The sequence below is a fragment of the Lathamus discolor genome, chromosome 1, assembly GCF_037157495.1.
Source record: "Lathamus discolor isolate bLatDis1 chromosome 1, bLatDis1.hap1, whole genome shotgun sequence".
Classification (NCBI taxonomy): Eukaryota; Metazoa; Chordata; class Aves; order Psittaciformes; family Psittacidae; genus Lathamus; species Lathamus discolor.
Genome location: NC_088884.1, coordinates 159294498 through 159320771, shown reverse-complemented (window position 1 = coordinate 159320771; position 26274 = coordinate 159294498). Strand labels below are relative to the sequence as shown.

The 26274-nt window shown below is 43.9% G+C and overlaps 1 protein-coding gene across 6 annotated transcripts in view; it reads left to right on the top strand.

Moving 5' to 3' along the window:
- The first annotated feature begins 312 nt into the window (after window positions 1-312).
- ST3GAL5 (ST3 beta-galactoside alpha-2,3-sialyltransferase 5) overlaps window positions 313-26274 on the top strand; it is a 30085-nt gene continuing 4123 nt past the window's right edge. Inside the window, exons 1-6 of one of the 6 annotated variants that reach the window (XM_065661340.1) lie at window positions 313-425; window positions 18338-18449; window positions 20082-20190; window positions 22376-22719; window positions 24885-25071; window positions 25844-26002. In XM_065661340.1, the coding sequence (XP_065517412.1) occupies window positions 389-425; window positions 18338-18449; window positions 20082-20190; window positions 22376-22719; window positions 24885-25071; window positions 25844-26002 (948 nt within the window). In that variant the 5' untranslated portion in view covers window positions 313-388. Of the gene's footprint in view, window positions 426-1640; window positions 2061-18146; window positions 18244-18337; window positions 18460-20081; window positions 20197-22375; window positions 22720-23788; window positions 24500-24884; window positions 25072-25843; window positions 26003-26274 lie in introns of those variants that run through there. The other 5 variants (XM_065661333.1, XM_065661349.1, XM_065661358.1 and 2 more) reach the window with 5 other exon arrangements.

The following is a 26274-nucleotide window of genomic DNA, read 5'->3' as shown; positions in this document are numbered from 1 at the left end:
AAGCAGTGAGGGGCTGCGGGGCTGAGGTGACGGAGGCCTCGGATCCCCCCCGCTCGACCCCTTGGGGAAAAATAACCCCAAGGCTACGATTTCCTATGGAAATAAAGGCCTGGAAAGCGTTAATTTCGGGAAGTGACTCCATTAAAGGCTGCGGAGCTAAACCGCTGCAGCACCACACGGGCCACAACGTCCGCCCCGCACCTCCTCAGCGCTGCCTCCCCTCAGCCGCGCAGGCCCCGCTCCCCCCCCCCCGCCGCGCCCCCCGCGCTCGGCTCCCATTGGCTGCGCTCCGCCACGTGCCGCGGCGCCCCCGCCTCTCCCCCCCTCGTCTCCGTCCGCCGGGTCCCGCGGAGCCGTTACCTGCGGCGGGGCTGCGCTGCCCGCCCCGATGCGCAGCCGAGGCGCCCGCACCCGGCCCGGCGCAGGTAGAGGCGGCGGGGCCGGCGGCGGGTGGGGGTTATTCGGTGCGGCGGTGAGGGCCGGTGCGGCGGGGCCTGCGCTCGGGGGGACGTGGTAGCGCGGAGGGGGCTTCGCCGTCTGAGGCGCCTCAGCGGCCTCTGTCGCCGCCGAGAAGCGGCTGAGGCGCCAAGGCACCAGCGTCTGGGGGCCCCAGTGGTATTTATGCGTCCCCGGAGGTCTCGGGGGTCACCTGGGCCAGGCCGCACCCCCCCCCCCCCCATGCTGCTATGGGGGGGCTGAGGCGTTTAGGATGTGCCCCACGAGGTCTGTCGTGGGGAGGGCAAAGGGACGCCAGGCCTGGGAGGTCTCTGGGTGGTGAGGTGCGGGCTGCGGGTTCTTGGGGAGATGGGGTTGAGTCTGGCTTGGGCCTCTCTTGGGAGGGAGAGGAATGCAGCTGGGGTTGTTCTTCTGTATAGGCTTACACTTGTCTGCAGGTCTCGGTAGCATTTTTGTCCTGGGAGCGATGTGACTATGAAACAAATCACTTCTGCCGTTGCTGGCAGAACCTTATTTTTCTTCAGCAAGAGTTTTTTTTTTGTGCTGTTTGGTTCTTTGTTTGTTTCAGTAGATAAGATCAAAATGCAAGGCTGATGAAGGAGAGATGTTTGTTTTGCAGCTTGCTTTAGTTATGGAAATGAATGGGAAATGTTCATGAAATTAGCAGAGGTAAACAGCTTTCCTGTGGTAAATGGCTGGTTTTGTCTACTGTGAGAAAAAGGGTAAATAAAGATGCATATGTCTTACTTTTCTAAAGAAGACTTATTGAGATAAATGCTCTTTATGCTTCTTAAGTGGATGTCTGTTAAATGCAGCTTATGAAGGGACTGTACGGGTGCAGTTTAGAAGTGCTGTGTGGCTTTTCTGCAGACTCTTGTTTTGCTGCAGTGAGGTTACTATCTCCCTTATGGGTTGCTCAGCAGGAAACCTTGAGCTGTCTTGCAAGCCCTTTGCTAGCCAGGCAAGGGGTAGCAAACACAGGGAATTTCATTTAAAGGTCAAAATGCAGCTGTGGAGTTAGTGCATCACTTCCTCGGGGGTGATGAGAAATGAGCTTGTTCTGGCCTCTGTTTTCCTGGAATTTCTTGGGATGTAGCATTCTCCCTTCCATAGAGTTTGTTTGAATTGGCCAAATGATTAACAGGCAGTTAGGGGCAGGATGTAGGAAGCCAAAGTAGGATAGCAGAAGCTTCCTTTTACTGAGCAAAAGGGGCTAAAACCGTTGAATTCTGTTTCTTTTGGATATATCAGTTAGGTGATGGATGTGGAACATGCCAAGATGCTGCGGAGCTGGTGTGTTTGGAGGGTGGGTTATTTAGATAAGAGAGCCTGAACAACTGAAGTAGGTTTTGAGTTTTGATGAAGACTGCATTACTGAACAAGACCCAGCCAGTGCTTTCAACTTGTCATGGAGCAGTTTTCATGTTATAAGTGAGTCTGAACAAAACTTGCTCAAACACAGCAGATTAAAGCATCTGCACTTCAGAACCACACAGAAGTAATTTGGACTCAGGACTTCTAGATCATGGAGGGTCTCCCTGTTGCAGGACAACTCACTGTCATACGGGCATTCGTAAAATATGAAAGACTTCCTTAAAGCTTGTGTAAGTTGCAATTTTCCATTACTCCTATGGGATGGCTGTTTCTTTTCTGCTCAGGAATCTTTTGCTCCATATATTCCCTATTTTTTTATGACCACTTTTTCCTCTGTGCTACCATTGTCTGAGTTGCTTGCCTTCAGCTTTGGTGTTACATGTTTCGTGTATCTGAAGACAAATTCTCAGCCTGTTTTGAGAAGCTAAACAAGTCAAGTTCTCTATTCTCCTTGGGGGTAGCACTTCACCCATCCCACCATCTCTGTCTGCAACCTGAAGTCTTGAATTCAGAAGTTGAGCATTAAATTTGGTTCCAACAACGTTCTGTCCTGTACTGTGATTTCATTTTAAGCCTTCTGTTCATGGGAGGCTTTTGGCATCTCCTTTTTTGCTTCTGTAGGCTCAAGTGTGATTTCTACCATGATCTCTTTGAGTGTTAGATGATACCGTGGTAAAAATGCTTCTGTACTGTTAACATTGTTCCATAATTACCAGTTGTTTGGTGCTATTCTTCTGCATAATTCAAATGTAATATGAAACATCTTGGCTGTGTAAGTCTGCTGGCGTGTTTTCTTAGCCCAGTAAAGATTAATGATAAGCCCTTTCTTTTCCGACCATTTCTTTTAGGGAAGATTTATTCCTCCAACTTCCTATGTAAGGTGAAAGACCTCATTTGTTTTGGCTTCCTGGTGGGGCTCGAAAATGTCTTCCACCCATGCTGGATAAACTTGCCCAGCTTGTGCTGGGTGATGTGCTGCTTTGCTCTCATCCTCCCCTCCTGGCTGGCATGGCTCATCCCAAAGAACTGGAACGGATCCCTGCTTCCACAAGTGCAGGCTCTGCAGGCCTGGGGAGGAGGATGTGCTGGGAAAGGAGCCTGTGAGGTGCATAGGAGGGGTTTGTGAGGAGCAGCTGCCTGCTGGCGATTCATTCCTCCTGTGTGTTGCTGACTTCAGCAGATGCTGAGGAGCATGGCTGCCTCAGGTTTTGAACAGCCCAAGCCAGGCAGGCCACTGCTTTTTCACACAAGTAAATGAAAGGGGAAACTGGGATTTCTTCTAACATACACCCTGAAATCAGAAGGGGAGAGGGCATGAGGGGGGCTCAAAAGTTTCCTCTGCAAGAAATAAACATATCTTTCTAATACCACTGCTCTTAACAGCAGTGCTTTAACTCGCCTCTTTCTTCCTGCTTGGCTGACATGCTGGCTTTCTGTGGCTCATTTGGGAGTCAGAAAAATTCTGAAGCAAGATACTGTTCTCATCTGTCAGAAAGCATCTGCTGCCCTCTTAAGTGTTGAAGTGCATCGTGTTGATATCTCTCGTGTTAATGTATTATGGATTTTTGCTGTTCTTCACTTTAGAGCTTCTGGAAGAGCTTTCACAGAAGAGCTTAGAAAGCTTCACTAGAAAAGAGGGTGCCATAGGAGAAGTGAAATCAGGAGGGTGATCCCTGTTCTGAACATTGAGCTGTCATTTAAAACCTCACTAAGAGTTCCTGCCTATAATGTTATTGTAGCAGACACTATTAATAGCAAAAAAGCTTCCTGTGAATGCTGCTGAAAGGAAGTGATGGTGTTACATGCTGAGCATATCTAATTAAGCCGATAATTGGACTGGATTTGAGCTGGAACCAATTATTTTGTCTTCAATCTGGATGACTCAACGTTAAGAGCAAGTTATAGCCTACCTATGTGTATCCTTCCTAAAGGAAAAGTCTTGGCAAATATATACCATAATGTAAGGTTATTAGTGATTTCATGAGTAAGTTGATGCTTGATCTTGATGTTGCTAAGAGGATGTAGGGAAGAGCCATTAAACAAACAGAAGAAAACACCAGGAGAACATCATAAGGCAAGGAGAGAAAAATGATGATGCCTCTAAGGTACTATTGATACCTTACCAATAGTAAGGTACCAATGAATACCTGGCTAATATTCATGGCTCCAGGCAAAATAATTTTCACCCGTGTTGGTGCCTTTGAGGGTGTCTTTAAACTGCTCTAAAATGCCCATTTGCCTCTTATTTCACTTCTTGCCAATAGCGTCCACATGTGTGGTGATTCATTATTATGTTCTCATTTTTTGAGGGGACAGATCTTGACCAGACAAATAGCAGATTGTACAACTGTTGTTGGGTTTTAGTTTTTATTGTCTGATTAAGAAGCCTTAATAGTCAAAGGTTTGTCCTATCTCTACAGTCCCTGATGAAGAGTCCCTCCCCAGCATCCTTATAGGCCCCCTTCAGTCTTTATGAGGTCTCCACGCAACCTTCTCTTCTCCAGGTGGAACAGCCCCAACTTCCTCAGCCTGTCCTCATACAGGAGGTACTCCAGCCCCTGATCATCCTTGTGGCCTCCTCTGGACTTGTTCCATCAGCTCCATGTCCTCCTTATGTTGAGGACACCAGAACTGCGCACAGTGCTGCAAGTGGGGTCTCAGGAGAGCACAGTAGAGTAGAGGGGCAAGAAGTAGGTCCTTCATCCTCCTGCTCATGCTCGTTTTAATGCAGCCCAGGATATGGTTGGCATGGAGTTGGATGATCTTTAAGATTCTTTCCAACTCAAATCATTATATGATTCTATGAAAGTTCATTTTGCAAGACGTATTATGCACTAATGTAATCAATATCCTGTTGTAGGTACTTATGACCATATTATATGCCAAACTTCTTTATGCCACCAAGGATGTATTCTTTGTTTTGACTTTATTAAATTAACCAAAACAATTGCCTCTGCTGCTCATCACAACAGGCATATCTGTCAAATGCTTTTTTTCATTGAGTATTAATAGATGCTAAGCAGATAATATTCAAAGCAAGTTTTTATCCATTATCTGAATATGTTAAAGTACTGACTTTACTGTGGGGTCTGTATAGTTGCAATAAAAGAAATAATTGACAGAGGTCTCTTAATTTTTTACTTCAGTTCCTGATTTTCCTCTGGCAAGAAGCTGTTAGTAACTCACCTGCTCCCTGGCTGCTGTCTCTTTGTCTTGAGAACATTTCTGCTAAGGAGTGATAGGATGATGATCAGTGAGTTATTGGAAGATAAATATCCAATGGTTCATACATTGCTACAGATTAGAACACAAGAGTCTCTCGTGCCTCAGCGTGTCCCTGATAAGTTTGCCTCAGATCTTCAATATCTGTGGAATTTTTCCTCATTCTTGTGTTTGTAAGGGATTTCTGTCATGTACCATTGAACAAGAGTCTTAAAGAAGTTACTTCAATGTTTATTGTGTTAGAGAAAGAAATATCCCGAACAAGCTGTTTCTGATTGGGAGGACTTGTCTGTTCCTTTACTCTCTTTCCCCTGAGTATTTTGTCACTATTGGCAAATGGGCCTGTTCAGATAAAAGACTTTTTACTTTCCTTGTGTAGGTTTTAAATCCAATTTCAACATCTGAGCAGCTTTCAATTAGCATTACTGGTCTGTTAAATCTGTGTTTAGGCTTTAGCTTAAAACTTTGGATTTCCTTCTGTTCCTTTGCTGTGTTGCAGTTTCTGGGGTACTTCTTGCTAGAGGATTATTGTATGTTGTTCCAGGTTAATTGTTTTCTTGATAACATATTATTTAAATCATGAAAGAGTTTGTTTCCAAATGATTTTTGTGTTTAGGAAATACTCTGTGTTTTGGATGGGTGGAGAATCCATTAATCCATTGCAGCTGTAAGGGAGCAGTTTGACTGTACAACACTTGCAGCTGCCTAGTCCTCTATGTGTAATGGGTTGCACAGCTCACTGCCCTTAGCTTCAGCTTCTTTATTCTTTGTATTATCATTTTTTCTCTTTGATTAGTATTGGGATGGGGCTTGATCCACTGTTGATTTATAAAGGTAAATGTGCAGGAGCTGGGACAGACTCTGTGGCACCTGTGGCAAAAATAAGGGAAATAAGGGAGGCAAGAAGGGGAGGAGGAGAAGTGTTTGGTTTAAGTTTTGCCTGCAGAAAGGGAATGAAAGGTGTTTACTTGTGGCTTAAATCTCTTGTTTTCTCTTTCTTAATATTAGAATTGGTGATTGTAAGTTGTATTAATTGGCAATAAATTATATTACTTAAAAATTTCCTTGAATCAAGATTTTTGCCTATTGGAGAGAGTTGAACATGTGGGAGGGAACTATTTTATAGTGAATTCTGAATTGGAAATTTTTAATAACTTTCTTAAAGAACAGAAGACAAAGCAGTTAAATTTTTCATATTCTTATGTTTCTATAACTGAGAGGCTGTGCTTAACAGATGGCTCTTAAATGCTTTTAAATCTGTTTAAAAAAACCCAAACCTACAAAAACTGCCACCTACTTAACCATTCTTTTCTTTGTGTTTTACATCTTGACCCTTGTGTTTCATCTCTCTGGGTTTTGGTACTGCAGAAGCAAACAAAATTAATCCTAAGTATAAATTTTACTGAACTGTTATTCATGTTGTTAATGCAAATTAATAACATTCTATTCAGATATTGTCTCAGTCTTGAAAGCCTTCATGAAAATTAATATCTCACTATTTAATCGATAATGAGGATAGGTTGAAATGTGTTATCTTTTTGTGGGCACAACTCTCCTATGTAGTCAGAGGCATTAGTGTTGTAGTTGTCACTTAGTATTTTATCATCTGTTTGCCCCAGATGTGTCTCAGGAAGCAGTTTGTAACCAGTTGAAGTATCCTTAAATGTTTTATCTTCCTGGATAAAGTTTTGCATTATGTCAGTGGGGTGTTTGTGTTTGTTTGTTGTTGTTGTTTTAAAAAGGCTCGGAATGGGAAGTTAATGCAGAATTCCTTGCTGAAAATGTCCACAGCATCTCAATAAAGAGTATCTTGCTCAAGTTTATCCCATGTGAGAACACTTCCTCTGCCTTTTAACTTAGACTTTCTTGTCTAAAGTATAAATGTTGCTCAGACTCAATTAGCTTTCATTTTATCGTCTGCTGGTTTTGGAGTATGCTGCTTAAGTAATTTCCATCTATCTGATTTAGAGGAGGGGGTATAAAACCAGCAGGTGGTTTGGGAAGTTTTTGTCTTAGTTTTACCTTGCGTTTCACTGCCTGCTCAAGCCCTGTTCTTCATTAGTAATTCTTTTATATAGGTGTGACTTTCAGGTTTCAGTTGCTGTGGGCTTTCCACAACTACTTGATCTTGTTACGTGAAAGGCTGCGTTGTGCAGCAAGACCTTGGGATGGACTTGTAAAGTTGGTTGTTCCTCCAACTACTTGGTGGTACTGCCAGAGGGAAAGGTTTTGTATTTTCAACTCTTAGGAGCTTCAGGTATCATCCAAGATCATGTTGTGACAGATGTTACTCAGCTGTGGAACAGAAGGTATCTCTTCCTGCTGGGCTTTCAGCAGTGGCTTGCCTAGGGTAGCTTCTCTGCTGGCTCAGGCAGGAGCAAGTGGTGAGTAGCAGCCCATATGCAGGTACTCAGTGTAGATCCAGGAAATAAGCTTCTGACAGTAACTGTTCATTATGGTGCTTCCTCTATGGCTCTGGTCCCTGCCTGCATAGGCAGTTATTTTGGAATAGTACTTGCACACATAAAATGCTGAGCTGATCCATGGAGGCTGCAAACTGGACACTGTGTGTACAGAGGTGGGAATGTGCTTGAATTGGTTGGGCAAAGGAGGTAAGTGGAAACATCCCCTGTGCAGGGTTACAGTTCTGGGGTCTTAATGAGAGGGTAGCCAGACAGGGATGCAGGTATATGCTTCATATGCAGAGCACTTGAATGCAGTCTGGTCTGGTCCTGTTTCCATGCTTGGTAGCACTGTTAGCAGTCTAAAAATGGGGACAGAGTCCTAGTCTTCTGGGTAAAAGACAAAGTGTATTTGGGAAGGGGAGCCTCAGCCCATCTCAGTCCTACCAGTTTGGCGCCAGTGCCAGTGGGAGATGTCCAGAGCCTGGAGAAGGATCACAGGTCAGCAGGAGAATGCCTGAAAAGCAGCACAAAGGAATTCCTGCCCCTCCAGCTAGTAACTTGGCATGGGGGACAGAACTTAAGTCCGTTAATGCAAACACACATCGCTTGGGGAGTAAACAAGAGGAGTTAGAGACATACACATGCTTGAAGGGCTATGATCTTATTGGCATTACAGAGATGCGACGGGATGTCTCCTATGACTGGAGCATTGAAATGGAAGGATACAGGCTTTCTGGGAAGAACAGGGAGGGGGGACAAGGGTAACTTTAGCCGTCTCGATAGCCACAGAAGCTGTAGCTGCCCTATCCCTGGCAGTGTACAAGGCAAGGTTGGATGGGGCTTGGAGCAACCTGCTCTAGTGGAAGGTGTCCCTGCCCATAGCAGGGGATTGGAACTGGATGAGCTTTAAGGCTCCTTGTAACCCAGACCATTCTGTGATTTTTTTTTTTTTAAATCCGGGTGCTGTACATGGTTGAATACAGTTTTTCAGTGTGTGGTGGTGGGTGTACAATTTGACACATGCTGCTTTTTAGTTTTTAGCATTCCCACATAAAAAGACATCCTGAAGACTCAAAGTAATTGCTTCTGAAGTACTTCCAAGTGTGGAAATTTTGCCTAATTGAGAATAACAATGAGAGAAAAGTAGATTATGGTGAAAAGAATAATACCACAGGAAGCTTTGGAGTGTGTTCCTACTGATGGATGATTTGGCTTTCACAGCAGCTTTACACAGACCACTGAAGCTCAGTAAATGAAAAGGAAATTTAAGTCCCTTGGGTCTTCACTGATTACACCACAATGAGTAGCTACAATGTCAATGCAAAACCTGATTGTAACACAGCCTTACTACTGAGACATCTTTTGCAGGCAAATTGAGGCATTTGCATTCGTGGCTCCTCAACTATAGCACTGCTCCTTCCTGAAAGGCTGTAGTGGTGTTTGACAGTGACAAGGCTTGTCTTTGGTGCTTGGTTATTTGATGACCATGGTTCTCTCTGTGTGATAAACACGTAAATGTATTGGCTTTCGTAAATCATAGGTGTGGCTGTGTGGATATAACTGTATGAGTTAGATATAGTTTTTCTTGATTTCAGTAAGGCATTTGATACTGTCTCCCACAGCATCCTCATAGATAAGCTAAAGAAGTGTGGGCTTGACGATCAAGTAGTGAGGTGGATCGAGAACTGGTTGAAAGGAAGAAAGCAGAGAGTTGTGGTCAATGGCGCAGAATCTAGCTGGAGGTCTGTGACTAGTGGAGTTCCTCAGGGGTCGGTGCTGGGACCGGTGCTGTTTAATATTTTCATCAATGACCTGGATGAGGGAACTGAGTGCACCCTCAGCAAGTTTGCTGATGACACAAAACTGGGAGGAGTGGCTGACACACCAGAGGACTGTGCTGCCATTCAGCAAGACCTGGACAGGCTGGAGAGTTGGGCGGGGAGAAACTTGATGAAATTTAACAAGGGCAAGTGTAGAGTCTTGCATCTGGGGAAGAACAACCCCATGTACCAGTACAGGTTGGGGGGTGACCTGCTGGAAAGTAGCGAAGGGGAAAGGGACCTGGGGGTCCTGGTGGATAGGAGGATGACCATGAGCCAGCAATGTGCTCTTGCGGCCAAGAAGGCAAATGGCATCTTAGGGTGCATTAGAAAGGGAGTGGTTAGTAGGTCAAGAGAGGTTCTCCTCCCCCTCTACTCAGCCTTGGTGAGGCCGCATCTGGAATATTGTGTCCAGTTCTGGGCCCCTCTGTTCAAGAAGGACAGGGAATTGCTTGAAGGAGTCCAGCGCAGAGCCACAAAGATGATTAAGGGAGTGGAACATCTCCCTTATGAGGAGAGGCTGAGGGAGCTGGGTCTCTTTAGCTTGCAAAAGAGGAGACTGAGGGGTGACCTCATCAATGTTTACAAATATGTGAAGGGTAGGTGTCAGGATGATGGAGCTAGGCTTTTTTCAGTGATATCCAGTGATAGGACAAGGGGCAATGGGTGTAAACTGGAGCATAGGAAGTTCCACGTTAACATCAGGAAGAACTTCTTTACTGTAAGAGTGACAGAGCACTGGAACAGGTTGCCCAGGGGGGTTGTGGAGTCTCCTACACTGGAGATATTCAAGGCCCGCCTGGACAAGTTCCTGTGTGATGTACTGTAGGTTACCCTGCTCTTGCAGGGGGGTTGGACTAGATGATCTTTTGAGGTCCCTTCCAACCCTTGGGATTCTGTGATTCTGTGAGTTCACAACAAGAGAAACAAAGCTCTCTAAGGACACAAGATTAGACAACAAGTTGAAAATGGCCAGAACTCTTGAGCAAAACGGAGTTGCATAGCAAAAGAATTTGTAAAGGTAAAAGAAAAGAGGGGGGGTGGCATCTTGCTATAAGAAAAGCTAGTGCCTGGAAAACGTGGAGTTAAAGTACTTTTTAGCTTAACTTAGGTTATAGAAAGAGAGCAATGTTTGTGTTGTAAGTCCGTGGAATTTAGTGGCTCCACTAAACATGACTTAATTGTTTCACACTAGTCTTCTAAAATACCTTTAGCTTTAAAGAACAATGTTTGTGTTGTAAGTCTGGTGAGATAGCAGGATTTAGTGGCCCCACTAAACATGAATGAATTATTTCACACCATCCTTCTACTTATCAGTTAGTTTAGAGACAGCCTTCCAAACATCTGCCAGCTTCGGATACTCCTTGTCTGCCCATCCTGCAACAAATTTTGCAGGAAGGTCACACTGTTTTACATCTTTGCTAGTTATCAGAAGAATTACAGATATGGCTGGTTTCAGCTGGTTGTGTGATTACTGGGGCGTCCAACTGTGCCTAAGGTGAAAAGTACACTGTGAGGAAGACTGCTTACTTCATCTTGAAGACCCCTACTCACAAGAGGAAGACTGCTTACTTCATCATCAAGGCCCCTTCCCACAATCACTGGAGAGCAGGGCGCAGATGCCAAGAGGAGGAGACTTATGATAATAAGTTCCTGGAGCTAGTTATATTATTCCCCGCCTATGCAGGAATTATGAATATGTATGTGACTAATGCAATAGTGAAAGTATATAAACCTGTAACAAATACTAATCACTTGTGACTCTGGCTACTTTTGCTTTATTGACTTTGTCCCTCAATAAAACCTTGTTATCTCACTTAGAGGAGTGAGTTTGTATTTCACAAATGGGGGCTCATCCGACGTAGAGCCTGCTTTGCTTCTGTGGGCCTAGGGGAATCCGAGCGAAAGGCGTGCCCTGCTGATTTCGGCAGTTTGCTCGGTTTCGTCTGGTCACATCGGCGCTTGCAGGTTATATCCTGGGCAAAGAAGGGGACTCAAAGCAAAAGCGGGGAAGGGCTCCCAGGGAAACCGTGGTCACCTGTAATTCATGTGCACGAAGACCCAGACAAGAAAATGGACTGTAAGTACTGTTCGGTTAGGCAGGAGTATGTGGGTGATCGGTGTGTGAATGAGACACGGACCGGGTAGCCGGGATCTGTGAAGCGAGGGCAGAGTCTTTCTAACTGTGGTTCCAGTCTCCAATGAGGGAATTGGCCGGTGAAGAGACAAAGTGAGCAAGTAACTGAAGAAAGACTGAAAGACCTCCCAGGGTAAAAGTTTGGGACAAGGGGCAGGTTGAGTCCTGGGAGAGAAAGGGAGCAAGGAAATGCTGGCCGAAATAACCCCCAGTGGACTGTCCAAGGGTATGTTAGCTAATAGGAAGGCAAGATAAAGAAATTCAGCAGGAGAAGAGACAAGACTAGGAGTGTCATGGGCTCTACCTCCTGGGGAATATCAGGTAAAGGGGATACCTGTAAGTCGTAAGGAGACGTCCTATGCGAGGTAAAGAATGTGTGTGCTCGCCCCAAGGGGTTGGTTTGGTACAAGGGTAACCGTACGAACGGCTTTATAAACCTTTGGCAGGGAAACAATGGCTTGAGATTTATGTGTTACTAATTATTGGCTTAGATGACATTCTGTGTCAAGTGGGTGATTGAGAGACGGGCCCTTGTGTGGGTGAGTATTTTGTGTGAGTGAGGCATGGCATAGCTATGAAGCGAGTATGGAGTCCTGATCTGCGGTTCCGTGTTCTCCATGAGGAGAGCAGCCGGAGACGGACGAAGGGTATATGTCCTTTGAAATGGAACCTGTTGTTGAGGTTTGGAGTCTTATCCACCCTAGTGGTGTGTGAACCACTTTTCATTTTGAATGTGTTTTTTTTCTGTAAGGATAAAGTGTTTGTGAAATTTGGTCAGGATTTTTGGTGTGTTAATTGCCCGGGAAATTGGTCCGACTGGGACCGGATTGAACGTTTGGGAGAATTAGTACGAGTAATTTGTGGGAATTTGGGAGAACTAAAGAACCAGTAGAGCAATATAGGGGTTAACTGTCAAAGCAGAGTTCAAGCTCCCTGGCACAGGGCTTGAACTAGCCCTTGCCCTATCTGTCGTCACTGTAGTTTGTATATCCAAGCTAAGTGTCCTGCTTGTTCAAAATATATTGCTGCTTTTGGTGGGAGACAAGAGGGTTATTTACAGAACTGTTTGGAATTCAGGTGTATCCGCTGTGGGTGCAGCACTCCATTATACCTTTTACTCTGGGTAAAATGTTATTGTCATAGGGCTAACCTTATCATATATCTTTAAAGGATTACAATGGGAGGACAACAGTGGGGGAATTCTCAGAAAGAGCCTGTTAGGTAGCATTTTAGCTCATTGGAAAGATATAGGGGTGCCACCAGGAGGAAGAGTGAAAAAGAAAATCCTGATCAAATATTGTAATCGATGGTGGCCTTTGTATAAATTGGAAGATGGGGAAAAGTGGCCCTTCAGTGGAACTTTTGAACTAAAATGCATTGTTACAATTGATGTTGTTCTTAAAGCGACAAGGAAAATGGGATGAAGTGATGTACGTAGATATGTTTTTCGCTTTAAGAAATCACCTGGCATGGCAGACTGAATATGAAATTAATATAGCTCACCCAGATCCCTTAATTTTGGCTTTAGAAAAAGACAGGTTAAAACGGAAAGCTGAGCTGGAGAGATGTTGTTCAGCCTGTGATACGGGGGAAAGATGTTTGAAGTTAAAAACAAACAAAACAAACCCAGAGTAATCAGGAAGATAGGTTGAAAAGTCATGTATCACAGGAACCTCGGAGAGGCCCACCCTCTGCATCTGTCCTAGCTGATATTGGTAAGGAGGAAGAGATTGCTGTCACTGGCAACAAGCAGCAGATTCCCATTCAGAGTTAAGAAGGGGTTAAACCAGAAGTGCTGTTGCAGAGGCAGGCATCTGCAGAGCAGGGCAAGCAACTGTGGAAAACCAAGGGGGAAAGGAGGGGAGCTGGCGCAGCTCCTGTGTTTGAGCATGGGATGAGTGCTGGGGCAGGCAGACAAGCGGGAACAGACGTGCTGACAGACGGGACTGAGGGCTTGCTGGATCCTCACTGGACAAACCCTTTTATTTGTATGAGTGATATTAATTAATAATGATGATTTAACATTAACGGTGGACAAAAGCCTAAACCCTGCTCATTTCTTATGTGGGGAGCAAAAAGAAGGTTTAACCCCTAACTGTTTAGAAGTTATACAATACCACACCAAGATTCGGGAGGATTTAATGGAACAGGCTCTCCCGAAGGGTGAAAGAATAAAGGTAGACGGATCGTCTAGATGTCTACAGGGAAAGAGGATGTCAGGGTATGCGCTAGTTAATGGAGAAAAGATGCAAATCATTGAAAAAGGAAATTACCCTCAGATTGGTCTGCTCAAATGGGTGAGCTATATGCTCTGAAAAGAGCTTTAGAATATGTAGCGCGTAGGAAGGGAACTATTTATGCTGACTTGAAGTACTCATTTGGTGTAACAAATACTAATCACTTGCACCTCTGGCTACCGTCATTTGCCCAGCGCTGTTGCTTTTGCTTTGTTGACTGTCCCTCAATAAAACCTTGTTATCTCGTCTAGAGGAGTGGGTTCATATTTCACACTCTGTAAACTCATGTTTGAAGCTCAGGAAGACTGTGGAAAAGGTGTTCAAGTGTTGGTTACTGCTGACCTTGCTCTTTTGAGTGCTCTTTAACACCATTCCAGCCAGTGAAAGGTGCTTATCAATTTAGGTAAGAGTGTGGGATCAAATACTGAGTAACTATAGTAAAATGCTGTGCTGGACAGGTATATTTTGACTTGATGTATCTATTGACTTGATCAAGAAAGGAACCATCAGTAGTAAACAGAAGTAAACTGTTGCAGATGAAATGCAACCTGACCTTGTTTCAGTTACGTGAACAATTAAAACCACTGAGCACACCAAGTACTAAGGGTTATTAGACACAGGAAGGATGTGCTGAGGTGATGAATCAAATTCTCTGCATTTGCTTGTTTCTTTTTGCATATCCAGGATGGGTGAATCAGCCGTCTGGGGGGGACTGGAATTTACTTGGTTCAGAGGCAGGGAAGACTGTGGTAGCACTTGTTTATTGCATCTTGCATTCCTTGTTAATCCCCTTCTGTCTTCACCACTCTCCACCTCCTCAGTTCCTTCTCCATCTTTCAGACCTCTTGCAGCCTTCCCTTTGTTTCAAAAGCTTCATGAGAATTACATCTCTTGTAGGTTCTGTGCGTATAATTCTGTAGTAGGACATTCTCACCCTGAGAAATGATTAAAAGTGTGCTGTTTGCAGAGCACTCTTTAACAGTTTATATACCAGAGGAGACTTTGTCATTTTGTGCTGCAGGATGATTCCAGGAGTAGGTGAGTGCAAAGAAAGAAAAACCTGCTTTGAACAAAGCAAAGGCGGTGATGCTTTAACCTTACCCCTGTAATTCAAACTGTAAAACTTTACGGATGTAAAACTTGTGGAAAATAGGTGCTTAAGCTGATGTGTGTTCCCTCATAAATGTCACCAGTAGCACAGCCCTACCTAACCCTGTCCCTTTGTATGTTGCTGTAATGATTTCCTGGTAACAGGATCCTTTGGTACCAGCGCTGACCCACTCTATTGTGCTCAATCTGTTCTGATTTAGGTTCTTACAGACTCTGCTCAAGTTACCTTGTTGTTGTTCACCAGAGAGAATTACTGCCTGCAATTGTTCCCCAGTGCAAATGGTTGAAGCTTGTTTCCTGCTTTTTACTCAGTATTTTTTCTTAAAAAAGAAAAGTTCCATTTTATACTTCTCCACAGCTGTGTATGTAGAGATCTGTGGAACTATACATAGAACTGTTTTGTTGTATGTTGTAGCTTAGGCATTTGTGGTGTTCAGCAGTGGATTACTAACCCATCACCTTCCATTCTGCCAAACAGTGCTTAGTGCCCCTTGTTTCCGCTGGTCTGAGCGAGTGATTCAGCTGTGTGTGCTCTGTGTAGTATGTGGAGCAGTCTTGGAGTTCCCCAGTAGTCTGCAGGCCACCTTCACACTCTGCTCCACAGCTCTGCACTATCCTCTAATCACCGCTTTTGTGTGCCATGTATGAGTGTGCTGACAGGCTGCATGAACCAGGGCTGCTCCCTTTGCCTGCCGCCAACTTAATCCCCGTGGGTACCTGTCCCCTGTAGGATGCGTTGGTATGAAGGTACTGGGTCCGAGGTAATGAGGGTTGCTTAGTTGTCTTGTCTGCTTAGTGTGTCAGGAAGGATGTGTATCATACCTGGAATATAAGGTGATTGTGCACGTCCTGCAGGATTGGCACTGGACATCTCAAGGCAGAGCAGTTCAACTTGTGACCCATAACTAGCATTAGGGTATGGTCCTTGCAACAAATATCGTTGATGAACGCTAGGTCTTTACCTGTGTGGACTTGCTTGGAGCAACCTGGTCTGGTGGAAGCTGCCCCTGCCCATAGTAGGGGGGGCTGGAACTAGCTGATCTTAAGATCCCTTCCATCCCAAACCATTCTATGATTTGCTATAGATCTTCACTGAGAGCAAAGCAAACTTGTAATGCGATGATCAGGGTTGTGATGTTGTCAACACCCAGTTTTGCTTTTCAGTGCTGTTCTGATTCGATAGTATAGATGCAGCCAGTAAATATGAGGTGTTGCTCTGAGGAAAATCATGAGTTTGTGAAGCTTGACAGGTTCCCTGTGACCCGCTGCTTGGGTCCTGACAGGCTGTGGGGAAAATTGGGGCTGGATTTGCTCCAGTTAAGCTGGTGTTAAGCTGGTATCCAGCTGGTATCCATCTTAACTGCTAGCATTCTGAGGGATCTTGGGTTTCGGCATACCCTGTTCCAGGACCAATGTAGTGATACTGACCTTGATTGTACAGTGCTTTCAGATTTGCTAAAAGATGTTGTTTAAGGGCTTGCTGTTTTGTGACAAAGGCCTACAAATAGGTGTGACAGCTCAGGGAGCCTGTGCAAGTAACAAATACAGCTAGGTGGGTAATTTGAAGTTCTTAGTAGTATCATAATAACCAAGTAACCTGTGTTTGACTTAAGTGGTAAAGTTTTCTGCTGGCAAAAACCATAAGGCTTTTATCTTTTCTTTTGCTCTGCTTTGTTTTGTGGATTACGATCACTTGCAGGTGACTTTGCAAAGCATCACATACCCATTTTCTGCTCTTCAAAGGATTCAAGATGATGGTGTTGATCTTTATCTCTCCTTGTGCCACCCTGTCTCATAATGGTTTGTGGCTTTTCACCTTTTACTGTATTAAATTTGTTACTGAGAAATGATGTGTGACTGCAAAGAGAGACTGACTTTGAGGTGTTGTTTGAATTAGATACCCCTGGAATTTCAGCGGTCTGGGTATGATTTGGAAGGGATACTTCTTTCTCATCATCTCCTTCATGCTGGTGTTTAATACAGGCTAGTTCAAATGGGTCATGTTGCCATATAAAATAAAAGGGAGGTGGAGCAGCAAAGAGAATGTGGAAGATCATCGCTAGATAAAAGCCTCCCCTTAGCCCTACTTCTTTTAAGAGTTCTTGTGACAGAGGTCTTGGCAAGAGAACAGAAAAGTGTGAACATGCTTGCAGTGGAAAGTGGAGAAGGTTAAGCACTGAGATCAAAGGGAAGGAGTAGGGCTGAAATCCTCCACTGCAGAGGATCAGGCTTCACCCTTCCTGGCTTGCTGATCAAAGAGGGTGGTGCTTCAGGGGGGTTGGTAAGGCAGGGAAAAACCCTTGCCTGGATCCCTTCTCCTAAGCAAAATCAGCAGCTCATGGGTAGCCTTTGCACGGTGTTTCCTTCTTTGCCCACATCTTTAGTTAATGGCAGCAGCCTGTGGGAAGTTGTGCCAGCCTGTGTTTCCCTTTCCCAAATCAGCAGTGAAGCATGCTGATAAAATCTCATTGGAGCTTACAAACAGTTAAGCAGCCCATCTGTGAGGGAGCCCTGTGCACTCCCACATTCACAGTGTCTGTGGGAGGGGAGCTGCTGCCCTGCACAGGATCTGCCCTTCTGCTGGCAGCCTCTGCTGTGTGCCAGGCAGAACTTCCTGCACACCCTCTTTGGTGCTTGCTGTTGAAGTTGCTGACCACGTTTTTGGAGGCTTCTGAAAGGGTCAGCAGTACGTTCAGACTGATGATGAGACAGGTTTGCTTAACCTTGGTGAAACCTTTAGACCTCATAGCAGCCTTCCAGTATCTGAAGGGAGCCTACAAGGGTGCTGGAGAGGGACTCTTCATCAGGGACTGTAGTGATAGGACAAGGGGTAATGGGTTTAAACTGAAACAAGGGAAGTTCAGGTGAGATACAAGGAAGAAGTTCTTCACTGTGAGGGTGGTGAGGCACTGGCACAAGTTGGCCAGAGAAGTGGTAATTGCTCCATCTTGGCCAGTGTTCAAGGCCAGGTTGTACAGAGCCTTGGGCAATGTGGTCTAGGGTGAGGCGTCCCTGCCCATGGCAGGGGGTTGGAACTGGATGATCTTAAGGTCCTTTCCAACCCAAATCACTCTATAATTCCATGAAATTGGGGAGTTAATTTGAAATGTGGGCTCTGCTTTTGAGGGTGGGATGGTTTGTGCAGGTTCTGCATGCTGGGAGCATGCTTGAGGCCTGCAGGGAACCATAGTGCTTGGATGCTTTGACTCGGAGATCCTAAATACCCTGAGCATACTGTGTAGATCCCTTGTCTGGAGTTTAGTAAGTGCTCAAACTAAGTGGTGCTTGACCAAGATCCAGCAAGTGTTTGACAGTAACTGATGGAATTGCAACTATTAGACTTAAGGCTTACAAAGAATGCAAAAACCTATACCTGGCAATATGTATTTATTTTTAGAGTCACATCCTGGTAGTGCATCAGAAATGAGAATGTTCTTGATCACAGGGAGGTCAGGAGCAATTCAGTATTCGTGACACCATAGGTAAGAATCTTCTCTGGGAAGCAGGAAGTTAAGTGTCATTGGATGTCCTATCAACTTTCTTTTCCACTTCATCAAAAGTGATTTCTTTTCACAGCAATGCTGAGTGACAATAACTCTGTGAAGCTGAAAAGTGATTGCTCACCTCCTGTGCAATGGTGTAAGGCAGCTGCACATGAAGATGAGAAGACCAAGCTGGTTTTTAAAAGGTACTCGCAAGTAAGTGTCATTGTCGCAGCAACATGGAGGTCAGTTGCTCCCCTCTTTGTCTGGGCAGTTACAAAAAGGATGTAAAAATCAAGGGATGAGATTGCCACATGAACTGAGTGGAGAGTTAGGTACACAGCCTTCCCTGGGCCCCTGTCCAATCAGGCCATGTACACTGCCAGGGATGGGGCAGCCACAGCTTCTCGGGGCACCCTGTGCCTCAGCACCTGCACAGGGAAGAACTTCTTCCTGAGATCTTAGTCTTCCCTCTGGCAGTTTAAAGCCATTCCCCCTTGACCTATCAGTATAATCTTACTCCGTTGTTTGTAGTTTGACATCAAATTAGAATTGAGTGTGTGCTAATACACATCCAGAACCATGTTTTAAACCAGAAAAGTTCACTGCCATGATGCCTCTATGCCATGTGAATTTTTAGGTCTTAAAGCTGAAAAACCTCTCAAAGCCAAACTGTTACATCCACTGGTGTTTGAGCACCTGAATGGTGCAGCCCCAGCTGAATTTAGAGATACCTGATAAACTTCTGTGGATGAAACCTAGCCTCATTCAATTTGCTGTGACACCCTGTTTTCTGCCAGCGAGCTGATCTTTGCAGCCCAACATGTAATGAAGGTTTAGCCCCCCTGTCAGTGCTGAATTTGACCTAGTTAAATCAGATGTGAGAACAGTGCTGCTTTGTTGATCACCTTGTTGGCATCACAGACAAACTGAGTCTCAGGATTGCATCTATTAGTCCATATGCTACAAGCTTTTATAAACACAAATAATCTTGGAAGCCTGTATTCAGGAAGCACTGAGCACTCAGTAGGTTGTATATTCAACAAACGTCCAGTCCTTAGGAATCCATGGGAAAAAAATCAATAATAAAGCTCAAACTTCATATTTGAGTAACAACCACCACTCTAACCAAATAATGATGCAATTCTTGCAGCTCGGTTTAGACGTGAAATGAGCCAGGTGAATATTTGGAGATCAACAGTGAGATTCTTCAGGAATGAGGAATGAGTAGATCAAGAACGTGGTCTATATTACTCAATTTTCCAGTTGGTTGTGCTTGTTTTTTTTCCTTCCTTCTGCATGTTTTTGGGGTGTAAATAATAAAATTGTGCTTCTCAATATAAACTTGAGTATCTGAATTCTGCATTTTGGCCATTTTATTTGTGAGTGGTGGCCATTTACATTAAATCTTCAAAAATTTGGAAGTCTCATCCTTTTTTAACTTATATGAAAGTGTATTTCAAAATAGTTGCCCTTTAAAGAAGGTACCCAGAAGTTCCTTTTGGCTGCTTTTTGGGAGCTGTTTGACCCATCAGAGATGCATTTAGAGGGTATGATGCAGGCATAGAACTGCATAATTCAGAGTTGGCAATATGCAATGTTTTCCTTATCAAAGCATCTCTGTATCTTTGTGCTTTCCTGCAGATAGCTCTGAAGAGTTGGTAAACACTTGCAGTGAACAGAGCAATAGTTTATCTTGGTTTGAATCAAAATGCAAGTTCAACTGTCTTAAATTTGTGTAAAAATAATGATTTAACATTTGATGGATTGCTGGAAAACAAGATTATATGTTTCTTTTCTTTTCTCTCCTATCCCTACCCCCTCCTGTTTGTTTTTAGACTTCTTGCACTGTTTGTGGTTGGAGGGTGCTTCCTTTATATCCTCAAGTTACATTTTGGCCCTGAAGAATGTGACAGAACAAAAATGCCATACGTGGACCTCGAGCGTGTAAGGGTTGGTATTTTTTGGCTTTTAGTTTTACTTAAAAATTGACAATAAAGGAGTTACCAGGCTCTGTAAGAAAGAGTTAGAATGCTGAAATCATCCTGTGAGGGGAAAACAGAATCATAGAATGGTTTAGGTTGGAAAGGATGTTAAGATCGTCCAGTTCCAACCCTGTGCCATGGACAGGGATGCCTCACAGTAGACCATGTTGCCCAAGTCTCTGTCCAACCTAGCCTTGAAAATAGGTTCTACTTCATTTCATGCCATAGAACTTCTGGGTTTTATTCTTGTGGAGTGACAGGAGAAATGCATTGAGAAACTGGATTTTTAGGGGTAAAAGGAGATAACTGTGGCTGTTAAGAATTTGAAATGCAACATGTTACCATACTATTGTGTCAGTGCAGATTAGAAAATTGATGCAGATGAGAAGTTCAAGTCCCAAAGCCAGCACATGAAATCAAAGGTATATTTTACTTCAGCCAGTTCCCCAACCTGCTTTGCCTTGTAGTTGCTAAGATGCCCTTGGAGTGTGGGGCAAATGTGCCGGAGGGTTCAGCTCTAAGTTTATGGACTTATTTAAGGTAGTAGCTACTTCAGCCACAGTTTTGCATGTGGCTTTTAAGCTGGTGTAACAGACACCAACAAAACTTTCTCTTATATGTTGATGACAGTTCCTTGCCTTTAATGCTTAACCTGTTTGCTCTTTATGACAGTGCTTACCTTGGCTTAGAGTTGTTACAGTTCTGTCATTGGATGTCTCAATGCCAAGACACAACTTGGAGCAAAAGCCCTGATTTAAGATGGTCTCATCATCTTCTTCAGTGCATGTTTTTCTTCTGAGCATCTTAGCCTCCCCTTTTCTTCTCACTTGACAGATTTCTTTTCACGATAACATATTCTTGCTTCCAAACAATGAATACCTTAAGCCAGGCAAACCTAAAGACTGCATGGACTGTGTTTATTGCTGTCTCATGATTCATTTTGTTTGTGTTGCGTGCAGGAGAAGGAAATAGCATTGCTCTTTGTCTAGTTAGGTAGTAGCTGATTACAAAGCTGTTTACATCTTGGCAGTTGTCAAGTGACTGGCATTACTTTTTGCTGATTGGAGGCACAATCTTGAGTCTCGGTCCTGTTTTTGCTCATGTTTTCTTTTAATTTTAGGGGAGAAAAGATCAGAGTTGATTGGGGGAAGAGAGCATACTAAAAGATTTTATTTTAACTGATAAAAATAATACCTTTGTTTGCCTTCTTTCTCACAGCAGATACTGGCTTGCCACTACAGATTTCTAAAAACCATACATGAGTAGTTATATTGGTGTGGTAAAATGTGTAGTTTCATTTGACAGCTTAATCTTTTTATGCAGTGTGGAACTGTGGTCTCGTTTTGGTGGCTAGTCATTGAAAGAATGATAGAATCACAGGATGGTTTGGGTAGGAAGGGAGCTTAAAGCTCATCCAGTTCCAACCCCCGGCCGCAGTCAGAGTCACCTTCCACTAGAGCAGCTTGCTCCAAGCCCCTGTGTCCAACCTGGCCTTGAACACTGCCAGGGATGGGGCAGCCACAGCTTCTCTGGGCACCCGGTGCCAGTGCCTTGCTACTGTCATAGTGAAGACCTGAAACACCCCCCACCTTGCATTCCTTTCACAGTTGGGTTTTAGTTATTATAGCAATACTACTTTAGCAGTATTTATGGGAGAAGTGTTTCTTCTTTTTGGTTAGTAAGCAAGTCCAGCCTGGCGCTGCAGAGCTTTTCCCCAGTGGATGTGTGTCTGGTAAAATCCTTACCACAGGCAGAACTTGGGTCATGCAGTTGGGCAATGGAGTGGAGTTCTGCTTGTTGCCTTGCTGAGTTAGATGGGTAGGGGGACATCTGATTTTATAAGTAACAGTACAGATGTTCTCAAGTGGCTCCCTTCCACCTATCACATTTACTAACCTAGTTTATTCTTTAGAAAACCTCCTTTCCAGATTTAAGTGATTGAATGGAGGGACTTTCCTTTGCAGGTTTTCACCCTGCACTGAGTAGTGTCTGTTTGAGTGAATGCTTTAAAATGTCTTTTATTTCCTTCTTTAAGCATTCTTTATATACCCCTCTGTTTGCTAAACTGCTGGTAGATTTCATTGAGAGGACTCTGTATGTTCCTGAAGCTGGCTGTCCTGCCTGAAACCACGTATATTTTGTTCTAGAGAGCACAACAATATGCCAGAGCTGTGTTGCAGGAGCAGTGTCGACCTTCTTATGTAAAGAAAGAAATGGGGAAGTTATTTGCAGAGAAATACAGCATGGATGTATCTCCCTTTGTAAAGAAAAATATAAATGAAGGCGCAGCTTTATTTAAATATGAACCTCCTTTTGGATTTCACAAGTTCTTTGATAAGCTTAAAAATCTCCTCGAACTCTTACCTGAGCATGATTTACCAGAAGATTTGAAGTCAAAACACTGTAAACGTTGTGTGGTTGTTGGCAGTGGTGGAATTCTTCGTGGATCAGAGCTGGGTCACTTATTGAATCAGTTTGATATTGTTATAAGGTATGTATTTTCCATTTAAAGATTCCAACTACCTCAAGTTTATGAGCAGACATTGGGTTTTAAGGGGGAAGTATTATCAACATTTATGCAGCTCATAAGACTGTCTGAAAGTGCTGTTGAGAAATTTACTTGTGATTTGATGAAAGTTGGAATTCTAGAAGCAAAATGAATTGTCCTGTTCACAAGACAGGAATTCAATGTAATTATAGAATCATAGAACAGTTTGGGTTGGAAAAGACCTTAAGATCATCCAGTTCCAACCCCTTGCTGTGGGCAGGGATGCCTCACACTAGACCATGTCACCCAAAGCCCTGTTCAACCTGGCCTTGAGCACTGCCCAGGATGGAGCATTCACTACTTCGGGCAACCTGTGCCAGCGTGTTACCACCCTCACAGCAAAGAACTTCTTCTTTAATCTAACCTGAACTTCCCCTGTTTCAGTTTGAACCCATTACCCCTTGTCCTACCACTACAGTCCCTGATGAAGAGTCCCTCCCCAGCATCCCTATAGGCCCCCTTCAGGTACTGGAAGGCTGCTTTGAGGTCTCCATGCAGCCTTTTCTTCTCCAGGCTGAACAGCCCCAACTTTCTCAGCCTGTAGACTTCAGATGCAAAACATCCATGGGCAGAAATGAGATGGAAGCCAGTGTAATAATAGAAAGGCAGACAAACCTGGTGTTATCCATTCATATGTTCAAGCTTTCAGAGGCAGGCTTTAGGACTCGCCTCTGTCTTTTTGGTTAGTTGGAATGCTTATTTGAAGGATTTTATAACGGCTTTTTCAAACACAATGAAAACCAAACTGGTTCTTCAGCATCCGGTTTGCTTACACACTGTACAGCATGCTTATCTTTCCTTATCTTTACAACATCAGTGTGTGCTTTCTATGATTACCCATGTTTTCTAACATCTGAATGAAATGAACACATGCTCTGTATTTGTGCCTTCTGAATGCTACTGTTTGAACTCTATTTAGAGTCATGTGAAGTCACAGGTAAACTTAACACCAGCATTTCCCCAGGTTGCTTTGTAAACTGAGGAGGCCACGAGGATGATCAGGGGACTGGAGCACTTCCTGTATGAAGACAAGCTGAGAAAGTTCGGGCTGTTCAGCCTGGAGAAGAGAAGACTGCGTGGAGACCTCAGAGCAGCCTTCCAGTATCTGAAGGGGGCCTGCAAGGATGCTGTGAAGGGCCTCTTTATTAGGGAGTGTAGCGATAGGACAAGGGGTGATGAGTTCAAACTGAAACGGGGGAAGTTCAGGTTAGATATAAGGAAGAAGTTCTTTACTGTGAGGGTAGTGAGGCACTGGAATGGGTTGCCCAGGGCAGTTGTGAATGCTCCATTCCTGGCAGTGTTCAAGGCCAGGTTGGACAGAGCCTTGGGTGAGATGGTTTAGTGTGAGGTGTCCCTGCCCATGGCAGGGAGGTTCGAACCAGGTAATTTTAAGGTCCTTTCCAACCCAACCTATTTTATAATTCTTTTAATTGCTGCGTTTAGGGGAGTACTCTATACAGTGAGTCAATGGCACTTACACAAAGGTAGACAAACCTGTCAGCATATGGAGGGGCAGGCAACTTGCATTAGCTGCTCTCTGAAGTTAGAGCTGGCAGCGTGAAGGTGACTTTTCTGCTGATACAGAAAAGTTTGTGGGACTTCTGCTGTTCTGTAGGCCTGCACATGGAGCTGGATGATGCTGTTCTTGTCAGCAGTGTGCCACATGTGACATTTTTGGTTAGCTGGAAGGATGTAAACCCACAGGATGCATTACATTGCATTGGTAATTTGAATGTCTTTATGTAATACTCATGTGTGCATATATGTAAGAAAAATATAATACAGGCAACTTCCTGTGTGTTTTCTTTCCTTTCCTCTTTTTAAGCCCCTCTGAGTTGGCACAAGGCAATGAATATTAAACTTTGCACTGCTTACTTTCCTATCCAAGCTTTTCTCCTTGAAGTTCTGCACTTGTGCCAGATGATCTATTCATAGGATTGGCATCCTCCCAAAGATCAGGGTTGGATGAGTGAGACAAGGAACACTCTACTCCACTCTTATCTGGGCCAGATAAAAGTTCTTTGCTTCAGTGTCTGATGTTCTCATGAGATTGTAACCTGTGCTTATTAAATACAGTTTCTCTCCGTTCTGGTGGGTTTTTTTGTTAGGTTAAATGATGCACCAGTTCAAGGATACACAGATCACGTTGGTAACAAAACTACTATCCGGATGACTTACCCAGAAGGAGCCCCTCTCTCTGAACACGAGTACCCTCCTGCTAGCTTGTTTGTTGCTGTTCTGTTTAAAAGTGTTGATTTCAACTGGCTTCAAGCAATGGTTAAAAATGAAACCTTGGTATGTAACCTGGCACTGTTATGTTTGTATGTATTTAGTTTGTTTTCTAATGGTGAAGAAGCTGACTGATCTCTTACTTCCTGGTTTAGTGTACTGAGGATCTTTTGTGTAACTGTGGTGGTTTTAGCTCCGTCTCCTAGTTACTGCTAGTACCAGCATTCATGGTGGAGCCCCATGCTGACAGTAACACTTTTTGTGCAGCTATTGGTGGTTTGCACCAAGCTACAAGGCCTATCTAGTGCTTACTAAAGTTGGATTCATTTCACATCAGGTTTAAGTGACTTGAGCAAGTCTTCAGAGCCTGAAATGGAAAGGAAGTGTTTGGATTCCAGTCCGTCTAAGTTTGCTGAGGCAATAGGCATACATGCAGTTAATGTGTGATTGAAGCAGTTCACATTTCTCTGTGGTTCCAAAATTAAGAGGTTGTTTATTTCTCACTATTTAAAGAAGTGCAGAGATTCCAAAGGAACTGGTAGAGTTTCCAAACTATTTAAATGAGTGGTTTCCACCTCCTTCAGTCTGTGGGAAGATAATTTCTGCCAGGTGAAAACCAGTAGCTAGGTTTTTTTGGCTACAGATTGAAAAAGTGCTCTGATTGAGAGAGAAGACAGCTTGTGAAGTTCAACACCTACTAGTAGAGGTACACTGGTGTTTCTGAACCACATCAGCTAGAAACTGAATCACTGATGGATTCTAGCACTTGTGTGCTGTGTCTGCCAGACACTCTGCAGTCTCAGTTTCCCTCTGCTGAACTGTATTTTATTTCTCTCAGCCTCTGTGGGTGAGACTCTTCTTTTGGAAGGAGGTTGCGGAGAAAATTCCTTATGCGGCAAAGCAGTTTCGGATTCTGAATCCAGTCATCATCAAAGAGACAGCTTTGGACATTCTACAATTCCCTGAACCTCGATCCAAATTCTGGGGTTGGGATAAGGTAAGAAGCTTCCTTTTAGATGAGGGAGACTGTAAAATAGAAAGTAAACCAAGAAACATTAGACAATAAACAATAGACATTTGGGGCTCTTCCTTCAGTATGTTTTCTCTGTGCAGTTTCAGAGCTGATTTCAAGTAATAGGAAATTAATGTGCTCACAAAGGACTGTTGTATTTTGTTGTGTGAAATAGAAGTAGGATTTCAGCTCACCTTTTTAGATGAGGCATTATGCCTGTGCATGCTGACATCAAATATCATGGTGTTCATGGGTCC